The sequence below is a fragment of the Nanorana parkeri genome, unplaced genomic scaffold (assembly GCF_000935625.1).
Source record: "Nanorana parkeri isolate BGI_ZX_2015 unplaced genomic scaffold, ASM93562v1 scaffold1070, whole genome shotgun sequence".
Lineage (NCBI taxonomy): Eukaryota > Metazoa > Chordata > Amphibia > Anura > Dicroglossidae > Nanorana > Nanorana parkeri.
Window position 1 is genome coordinate 6,654 of NW_017307338.1, and position 11,014 is coordinate 17,667.

The following is an 11,014-nucleotide window of genomic DNA, read 5'->3' on the forward strand; positions in this document are numbered from 1 at the left end:
TTTACACTGGATATTTAACACTGTGGACACACTGTATTTATAAGGATTTAAATTGTTATACACTGTATATTATAGATTTGTCTTATTATCTAATTTATATATATTTATATATTTAACTATATATATTTATATATTTACATTTTTTATATATATTATGCACTTTAATTTTTAGCGCTGCACATTTACACACTTTATCTCTTGTGATAGCTGTTTCTGCCCCCACACCGCCACTCTCCTGATCTGTCACAGGAGGCTGAGCAGGGCAGTGCGGGATGGGAGCCCAGTCTCTTGTGATACACCGGCTGCTCACATCGCTCTCCTCCCCTGCACCGCTTGGCCTCCTGTGACAATTTCTCTCCTCCTCGCTGGATGCTGCGATATGTTTTGGCGGCCGAAATTTCAGTGCATCCCTGACACCTACCTTTTTGCAAGGTCTTCAGGCCAGTCAGGTGACACACAGGGTTCTCTTTGGATCTTCTTTTGGTGATAAGTAGGACTAATTATGCAGAGAGTGGCTCTGACATGATGATGCCAACGCTGCTCTCTACATCTTTACACTGTGAAACAGGTGCCATGCTGAAGTCCCCAAATGGGGCCTATATTCACAGTGCATTCCCATTCATCCGGGTTGAATGACACTGGGCATCATTTAACCCAAAAGACTGGGGACACGTACTGGCAGAAATGAATTACTGTGAGTTACAGCGCCAAAAGGTGGTGAGAATTGTAGCCTGAGCTGTTTTTTATTCTCCACCCCTGCTGGGGGACTATTTTAAAAAAAAAAGTGTCCTAATTGGGACTTAAAAAAAATTCTGGGCAGTTAGAAAATTAACCCTTGTAGTGGCTAACGCTGCCCTGCAAAGGTTAAGTGCTTGTTTTGGTCAAGGGTCTAAAATAAAAAAGATACACTCATGCGATCCTCGGTCCCATGGTGGTGATCGCTCACCTCTCTCCCTCTCCTCTGCTCTGGTGGTGGAATGTCCCTCAGCGTCTTCACGTGTAATAGACTGTATAGATGAGATGACGTCATAAGCTTTGCAATCGCCCGCACAGGATTGCAAGGCACATTGTGCCTTCAGTGTGTTCGGGTGCGGTGCGATCAAAATAGTGCTTGCAGCATTTTTATCGCACCGCACCCAAACACACTGCATGCACAATGTGCCTTGCAATCCCGTGCGGGCGATCGCATTGCGGCCGGAACGTACTGCAAGTGGTGTAAACAGGCTTTAAAATGGTACCAAGAACACGGCTGCAGGAGCAGCCATATTCTTGGTATAACCACTTCCAGCGGAGAACGTACATTTACATGAACCCGCGGGAAGTGGTTAAAAAAACCCCACACACATCACACACTCATTAAAAACACACACATATCACACACAGCTTCATTAATTAAATTACCTGGCGGTAATCCCGAGTGTGGCTCGGGGTTAATTTTCAGTACCATAAGTGGTAACCCCGAGCCACCCCCCCCATAACCCACTCGGGAATACAGCGTAGCGTTTCTTACCTTGTCCACGATCCCCGCTGTGTCCTCCGGCCGATGCCGACATCCGTCTTCCGGGTTCCGTCCCTTGCGAGCGTCCGCGTCCCAGGGGGACAGAACCGTCGGGAAGTTTAAAAGTTAAAAACAAAACAACAACAAAAAAAACAGATAGAACAAAAAGGGAAAAAAATTTAATCATACCGCCGGGGAGGTTAAAAAAAAAATCACACACAAACATTAAAAAAACACAATAAAAACACACAAGCACACACAACTAATAACAATAGTCAATTAAAAAATGTCCCCCTCCCCTGCTTACCTGTTTTGCAGGAAGGGGGGCTGTATTCCTGGGGTCCAGTGTGGCACTTGGATTATCCTGATGGTCGAGTGTAGGATCAGTGTGATCTGCATCTCAGGCTGATGCAGACATACTAATCGATCCCTGCCTGTCAGTGGCGGCACCACGAGGGAGCGATCAGTATGATCTGCATCAGCAAGAGATGCAGTACATACTGATTCTCCACTGGACCACCAGGGAATGATTTTCATTTAATATATTGCCGTTTCGGCAATATATTAAATGAAATGTGGGCACTTGCCAGGTTTAAAGATGGCCGCCGCTACTTGCGGCAGCCATCTTTGAAAACCTAATGTGCAGTCATTCACAGGGGGGCACAGGGGGACACCGGAGGCCCGCACAGAGCACCCCAGGTGAGGATCTCGAGTGTGCAGGCCCCAGCTTCCTCCGGTGCTGATGGGGACTGGCCGCCTCCACCTCCTGCCAGTCACCTGTACTGTTGGCCAATACTTATGTAAGGTTCCAGGGCCCCTTACTTCACTATCGGCCGTACCCCCCTGACAGGTGAATGGGAAAGCGGAGTGCCTCTAGGCTGTTTGCTTGAGAGTTACTCTCAAGCAACTAGAAATTACAATTATCTGGCACCTACCGATCCGTGGGTGCCGAATAACTGGGAGTTTACTGTACAGTATTTTACAGTAAACGCCATTGTAAATGCAAGAAATCATAAGTCAATTGATAACAACCTGAGGAGCACCTGTATTTTGCAAATGTTGTGCAACTAAAACCTCTGTTTTTACCATAATAGTTAGACAGCGTAATTTTTTTTCAGGTTGGCTGGTGAGTGTGCTGGGAAATATTTGCTTTTGTACTTTGTAAAGCAATTCCATGTGCACCTTGCTTTAAAGCTAGTTATGAATTGATGAGTGCATTTGCCATTTGTTTCACTTGTCACCCTAGGACAGGATGTGTTTACTGGCAGAATCCCCAGTGGAAAATTAAAAAACAAAAGCCTGGAGAAATAAAAAATTGCAGTCACCATATCTATGGACTGGCAAGCTGCGATATATTCCATTTTTAATTTTTGGTTTGGGGTTTTTGTTTGTAAGACTTTTTGCTTTGTCCATAGGGCAGTCTTACCATGCATGCTTAAAGGTAGTAGTCTGTGTACATCCTTTTAGACAGTTTGAAAGAAGAAATCTTATAGCAGTGGATTCTATGGAGTGTCAAGTATGATGTGGTTAGTGGTTTATCAGAGTTTTCCATCACAGTAGCACATTTAGATATGTGACAAGTCTTAAATCTTAATCCATGTGGAGAGGAAAGGCAATTTGCCAAGTTCATCTTTGTGACAAGGTCTAGAGAAGACTGATAGCTAATACTAACTATATGAGAGTAAAGATTTTCCTTCAGGAATGGATCAAACAAAAGGATATTTAGGGGAAGGCATTCACCCTGGAACTGGTTACCCTAGTAGTCTGTTCATAAAGATGGAAAAATCTAGAAATAAATCTAATCAATGATATAGTATATAAATTAGTAATTCATTTAATTCAAAATTAATATGGTAGATTCTTGTATCCAAGATATGGGGGAACTTAAAGAAGAACTCCAGAAATATGTTATCTTAACCCTTGCAATGGGGCTACTTCTGCACTGCAGGGGTTAAATGCTTGTTTTGTCTAGGGAGCTAAAATAACAAAGATATACTCACCCGAATCTTGGACCTGTTTGCATGCTAGATTGGTCTCTGCAGCCTCACTCCCCCTTCGCTCCAGCGGTCTAAGGTCCTGTGAATCATCACGTCCAATACACTGTATTAGATATTAGGACACTGAGGGACTTTTCATTGCCGGAGCAAGCAAGGGAGAATCTGCAGGGACCTATCTAGCAGCCAGCCGGGTCCAAGAGTAGGGTGAGTATATCTTTGTTTTTTTAGCTCCCTAGACAAAACAGGCACCTAAACCTTGCAATGCGGGGGTAGCCCCACTACAAGGGTTACGATTTCATATGCCCTGAGTTTTTATTTATTATGTACAACGTAATATAGAAAGCAACTTGTCTATCTGATCATTAATTCTTTTTTTTTTTACATTCTTGTCTGAGAATGGGCCTATGTTTATCCCAAGCGTATTTAAATTGACTTAGGTGGTCTATTCATCAAGGATTCACTGTTCAATTTGTTCATCTATATTTTTGACAGAATTGGCCCATCATTTTCAAACAGGATTCACCCATTATTTTTAAAGAGTATTTTTTTACCAATCGCATAAAACATAATTAAGAGATTACCACAACCAACCAGATTCACCAATTCTGCCATAATTTTCAAACAGGATTCACCTATCACATTTACCAAAATGCACCTATCAGTAGTTGTGTACAACAAAATAGAGAGTCCAATAACAAACATGATTCACTCATCAGCCCCCGCATTACAGGGTAAATCCTCTTAGAAAATGATGGGTGAATCATCTTTGAATATGATGGCAGAATTGGTGAATCTGGTTGGTTATTGGAACTTATGTTTTATGCAAATGGTGAAAAATGGATGGTCAAATAATGAGAATTGTCTTTGAAAATGATGGATGAATTCGGTAATATGCAGAGGGATGAATGTCCACCAGACATTTCCTGCGTAAATTAAATAGCGAATCCTTTGTAAACAGACCCCCTAAGTAAATTTGAATGTGTTTGGGAGAAACATAGCTGTATCTTCAGACAAAAATGTTATAAAAAGAGAAAGTATTCATGTATGGATAATTCCGTTGCTTTCCATATTACTGTATGTAATTAAATAGGAAGGTTAATAAGGAATTCCAAAAAAAGGAATTTTTCTTGTGTTCTTATTGTGTTATTAGTAAAATATTTACTGTTGAAATAATTGAATTATAATATAACCTCTATGTAGTAAAAATAGAGAATCTAAATACCACAAACCAAAATTGTTACACATAACACCCTTTTCCTTTCCAGGCCATTTTTTTTGCTGACAGATTAACAATTACTCAGTTACCAAAATTAATTTAAATTTTTTTTAGAATCCTGGGGCTTTCTTTTGCTGGTATTTAATAACCACTTTTTTTTTTTTTTTTTTAATTTTTTGAGAGGCTGCAATACTCTTTCTTCCCGTTCCTTCATTGTAAAAAAAAAGCGTAGGTCGCTCAAAAGTAAACACATTGAGTGTTGAAATTCCTGATCACTGATCACTGCGATTGGCCATCACAGCGATCACAAGGCACATATCCACTCTGATTGGCTCTGTGCCTTTTGTCTATGATCTTCACTGTCTAATGTCTGCAGGAGGCAACTTTTTGCCTAACACTAAAATAAATGGAAACACATCAAAATGCATCACAATGCATACATTACGACAAAATCATACTGCATGTTGACATAATGGGGTTGATTTACTAACCTTATAAACACACCACGAACATGTATACACCTCAGTAGTGTGTTCCCTCCCAGCATGATCTATGGGTGGAATCTAAACACCTTTGTAGTGTGTACACACCCAGCAGGTGTGTTGTGCAAAGCCCTGCCCTGAATTGCAAGGTGATGTTGTGTAAATTAGCTCTACATTGTGTTGCTTGCGTTGATGAATGCATGAATGTAAATGCATGAGCTAACCATTTTTGTCTAAACTGTGAAGCAGCATTATATATGCATCATGTGCATGATTTTTCCATATATGGCATTAGTGGAAATATGCTTTTAGAGACTTTTTGGTTGATAAATACGCTTTGCTGTGTAAAAATCACACGCACCTGGTGCCTGCGTGTGTTTAGGTTAGTAAATCACCCCCAATGCATCTATAAAACAGTTTGACTACTTTGCAGGTCAGCATTACTACACATGCATCATGTGAATCAGTCGTAATGATTTTCATGGCTATCAGCACGCTATACAAGTTAAATTTATCCCAGTCAGTCTAGGAATACTATATTCTGCTTCGTGTGTGCAAAGCCCTGCCCACACTTATAGGGTGAGAACTTTATTGCACAGCCTAATCTCCTATCTTTAGTTTATTTGTCATTAGCAGCTGCAGTTTGCTCCAGTTTTATTAGAAAAGCTTAATCCCCAGGCAGGCTATTTATCCACTGGGTGCGGGATCATACTGCAGAGATGAACATGTTTTTAAAATGATTATGTAAAATGTTTATCATACTTGGTTTCTAAGGGTGATGCATAAAATAACCTGTATAAACCATTTTTTCTGATGTAATCCTGTGTGTAAACTATTAGAGATCTATTAGGTTTTGACAAAAATATCTATGTGCTTAATTTACAAACACGCACAGCTTAAAAAACAGAATGCTAGGCAGAATTTTACTATGTGATTTAAACTATTGAGATCTACATTTATAGACTTTCACACTTAAAGTCAACTAATGTCGCCTCCAAGTTCCTTTTATATTCCTGAGTTACTGAGGCTGAGGGTTTAAGAATGTTCACACAATAAGTTGGGAAGTTTCACTTAATGTGAAAAGCAAATCAGTGTTCACTTATTTCATCAGCACATGATTGAAAAGCTGATGTGGATATTTACCCAATTTATTATGGGAATATTCTTAATTCCTTTAGAAACGTCACTTCATAGACCTGTATGCCTGCATTCGGGAGTGGTAATTGGCCGCACTGACCAATGAGTATCTCATCTTTTTTCTTGTTTATTCACTGCACTCCAGACCGGACTCCCATAGAGTAAGTGGGTGCTGGTATGACATGCGGATGGTGCTGCAGAAATCACAGGAAAGTTGAAAAAAGTCACCCGCACTCCAAGGTCAAATGTGCTGAACGTCCTTTTTTTAAGACGCTAAGCAATCATAGTGACACAGTGCAATGTTTCGGAACTGAACATGGTCCCTTCATCAAACTCTCCTTTTTTTCTGGGACATTCCCCGTGCTGTAGTAAAGTCTTCACGTGCCGGGACTATTATACAGGCTAGCGTTAGTGGTTGGCAAGGATCATTATTACACATAAGTGCAGCAGGGACAGAGAGGGGGATGGTGATGGTGAGGGTGTTGTGAGTTAGTTCACCTTTTAATTTTTTGTGAAAAGGTGAACAAACCCTTTAAGGCAAGTGTTAGAGGCATGTTGTACCTAGGGGCTGGCTAATGGCATTATACTCACTACTCAAACAAAAGAAGTAGACATTCATCCAGGACAGATCTTGCTGATTTTTTAAAGCACTGCATAAGGGTTATGCTTCTGAGGTACACTAGCCAATCAGAATACCTTGCACTAATAACTGCCTATTTAGTCTCTGTAAGGCTAATACCAGTGTCGATGCCTACATGAGCCTGCCCTCCAGGAGACATTGATACTTCACTTCAACTTGTTCTCCCTATGTGTAAGGGATCATCTTTTTCAAAAAAAACTTTAGGATGACCCATTGGATAGTGGAGAAAAGTGTGCCAAAGTTCTAAAGACAAAGTGTGGCACACTCTCCTACAGGCTTTTCAGTCCCATGCACTCCTCTATCCGCAGGCCTTGGTGGGTTCTCAGTACAAGACCCAGTGACTAAATGATGACAAGGGGATAACTAAAGTAAGTAATACAAATAGCAAATTACCCAACTAGTGATAGACCCAAACTGCACATACACAGGAAGGAGCACATAGTGGTGCCACTAGGCATTAATTGGCAGATTGGCATTTTAGTTTTCAGCAGGCTGGTCTTTGCTTTCCAATCCTTCACCACCTTTGATGTCCATACCTCTGCAAATGACCACTGTAAAATTAACTCAGCTACACAATGTTCATCTTGCTTTCATCCCAAAACCTCTTCTCTTGCACTCTTTATACATTTGATCTGTGAAAAATCACTCAGTACATCTACCGAATTGCTGCACTGAGGGAAAACCCCTTGTACAGGAGATTGACACTTGCAAGCAAATTCCTATTTATACTTGAGTTGTTGAGAGAGTACTGTGGCAAATAAAAAATGTGGGCATTTTACAGAGGGAGCCACTGTGTCTGTGCTTAAGGCCAGCGATCTCAACAGTTAAAGCTGGCAGAGAAGCAGGCCATAAAGATATAAGGGGTTTTGGACATATTAGTGGGTCAAAGAGCTGCAGTGAACCAAATAAGAGCAGCAGCCTATGGAAGTCACAAGTAAAGACAGATTGGAAATAAGGGCGTGCATGTGAAAATGCAGTTGAGTAGGTCATTAAATTGAATTAATTGAATTGAATGTACTCTCTCGACAACTCAAGTACAAATAGGAATTTGCTTGCAAGTGTCAACAACAGAAATAGTGAGGTTGAATTACTGAAAGCAAAAAGGCTGTTCATTATGCAAGGGATTTTTTTCTTAGCTTAGTGAATGAGGTGAGGCACTGCTGACAGCCATCATCCAACTATGAGCAACTGTTTATTATATTTGTTTTCCTTGCACACTATTGGGTATTTTTTGCAAACTGAATTTTTACCACATTCATTAAGCTAAGGCAAAATACCTCTGCAAAGTGAAAATTACCGTGCAAAGGGAACAGCCTATTTTCCATTAGTCTATCAGACCCAGTGGCTTACTTTGTACTAGAAAAGTCCTGAGTCCAAAATCCCCATCAGCATGTCTTCATGTTTGCTAAAATTCTCTAGGTAACTGAAGTACAAATGGGAATTTATCACAAGAATTTTAAAGAGGAACAGCTTTGTGTATGTACATTCCAGAGATATGAAAGAGGGTCTCATCGAAAGTGCATAAAGTACAATCATATATCCCAAGTTTGTGAGCTGAGAAAGAGGGATACATTCCAGCACAACGTATTTAGGAAATAGACACATACCTGCCACAGTTATGTCCATTAAGATTGTATATGCCAAAAATGATTGGTTAAATTCAGATTTATTTTTCTTTCATCATTACTTTTCCTTTATACTGGCTTTTCGAAATTGTAAACAAGATAATTAGGAGATAAGATAAAGGTGTAGTGCAGAATAACACTTTTGGTAGTTTAATAGAACCTTTTCATTGATATTTGTACATCAGACCAAAAAGAGGAACAACTGAGAAGGAAAAAGAAACAGAGTGATTTAATTCTAAATGAGAGACAGTTGGGAGGTATGCTACATTAGCTGCTGGCAGAGTGGATTGTGGGGAGAGGAGTGGGTCATAATAAGAATGGATAGCACAGGGCTGAGCAGACCATGCAGCGGCATAGATAACGTACTGACAAGCAGCATAAAAATGTGCACAAAAAAGGGACAGATGATGGGGCTATACAGCAACAGTGAGTGAATGTAGGGAAAAACCCACGGAACTGAAGGGAGAGCAGGAGGTCACCTACAGGTAGCAGTTGGCATCGAGCAATAAATGAGAGCTAAGTGTGCAAAAAACACATAGAGCAAGAGAAATTAAGTAAGCTGTAATGATACATTGCTCCATGGTGGTGGAGGGACAGGGCACTGGATGTAAGTTAGCGCATAAAGGAAAGAGTGCCCTGGACATAGAGAGCAGAGAGGAGAGTAGTTGAAAATGCAAATTACCATTTAAGAGCAGACCATGCACATACTGACAATGCCTTAGAAACATAGAGAGACTGCAGATGAAGGACAGGTGATATTTAATATGGAAAATTATGTGTTTGTGCAATTGTGCATGGGTACTCGAGCAGTAATCCTCCACAGCTGCGAAACAGATATTGCCATCTCTCTTTATACTATATAAGAGAATAGGATGCATTAAACAATAATGGTAATGTTATATTTTGTGTAGAAAGGAAATCAGTAACTAATAAAATACTTTTTTATTTGCTTTGAGAAAGCTGAATATTGCTTTCAAAAACTTCTTTATTTGTATAACTTTTTTAAAACATTTGTATTTTTTTGTAGGTTGGATTACCAGAGACAATTGTAAAACGATGTGCCATGCAGTTGGCTGAAGCTTTAGACTTTATGCACAGCAAAGCACTTGTTCACAGAGATGTGAAGCTAGACAACGTTCTTATTTTTGATAAGGATTGCCACTGCATAAAGCTTGCAGACTTTGGATTAACGCGACTCGAAGGTTTTCCGGTGTCTCCTATGAAAGGGATTCTCCCTTATTCACCTCCTGAGCTTTGTAGCTTAGAAGATAACGAGACCCTTGAACTTGACTCCAGTCTTGATGTTTGGTCTTTTGGTATTCTTCTGTTTTGCATTTCCACTGGGTACTTTCCCTGGGACATGGCATTATTGAAGGACAAGCAGTATGAAGAGTTCAGTAACTGGCAGAGCACAGGGGATGATAACCAAAATATTCCTTTTTATTGGAAGCTGTTTACACGGCAGGCATTGCACATGTTTAACAGACTACTTTCTATTAATGCAAACAGGAGGAGCCCAGCTATTGAGATCCAAAAATACCTAAGTGTCCCATGGAAAATGAACAGTGTGAAAGATAACAGTAACATACAAGGAAATTCAAACACTATGGAGCAATGTGTTGATAACATGAACTTAACGCAAGATACAGCGAGCACTTACATGTCAACCAAACATTTTTCCATGCCTTCTGAAGAAAAAGTCTCAGCAACCACTCGTGCTGCAAACATTTGCGAGGACACAGACGAGGACTCTATGACACAGTAGCTAGCTTGCACACTGTATTATTAAACGTTTTACTTTTGTGAAAACTGTTATAATAGTCACAGATGTTTGCATTTTTTCTAGAAGAGAGTTACTTACAAAAAAGTCTAATTTGTTAGATTCAGATTTTTTTACTTACTGTTTCCTTTTTTTATATTTTTTCATTTCTGATTGTTTTTACTAAAACAAAAATCAAATAAAGATTCAATTTATAGAGTTACCATTTTTCCTTCTCCCACCTACTCACTACATGCGGTATATGACATTGGTTAGATAAGATGTCACCACCTACAGACCTATCCCTACAAGTATCCAGTCAGTTACCACCAAAAATTCATACTGTAGGAAATACCGCTTGCTGCATGGTAAAATTGTGTTTTCCTTTTGTTAAATAATTTAGAAAACATAATATCGTTTACACTACAAAAATGTATATATATCAGGTTTTTATAACATGTTATGTAAAGAAGAGACCAGTTTAATTAAAATGTATCTGTATGAATAAAAATTGTTTCTGTAGCATTCGTAACATTCTGTTAATTTCTAAATCTTTTTATGATTTTTGAAAAATTGCAAAGGACCCTGCAAATTTATTATTAATGAAAGTCACGCAAAAGACCAAATTGTGCTCACCAATGTAGCAATTGACATGGACTA

At 39.6% G+C, this 11,014-nt stretch overlaps 1 protein-coding gene across 1 annotated transcript in view; it reads left to right on the forward strand.

Annotated features, from left to right (window-relative positions):
- Positions 1-10,471, forward strand: part of LOC108796158 (serine/threonine-protein kinase SBK1-like) — a 16,758-nt gene extending 6,287 nt beyond the window's left edge. Inside the window, exon 3 of the mRNA XM_018567587.1 lies at positions 9,623-10,471. Within this exon, the coding sequence (XP_018423089.1) occupies positions 9,623-10,360 (738 nt within the window). The 3' untranslated portion in view covers positions 10,361-10,471. The remainder of the gene's footprint in view (positions 1-9,622) is intronic.
- Positions 10,472-11,014: the final 543 nt, after the last annotated feature.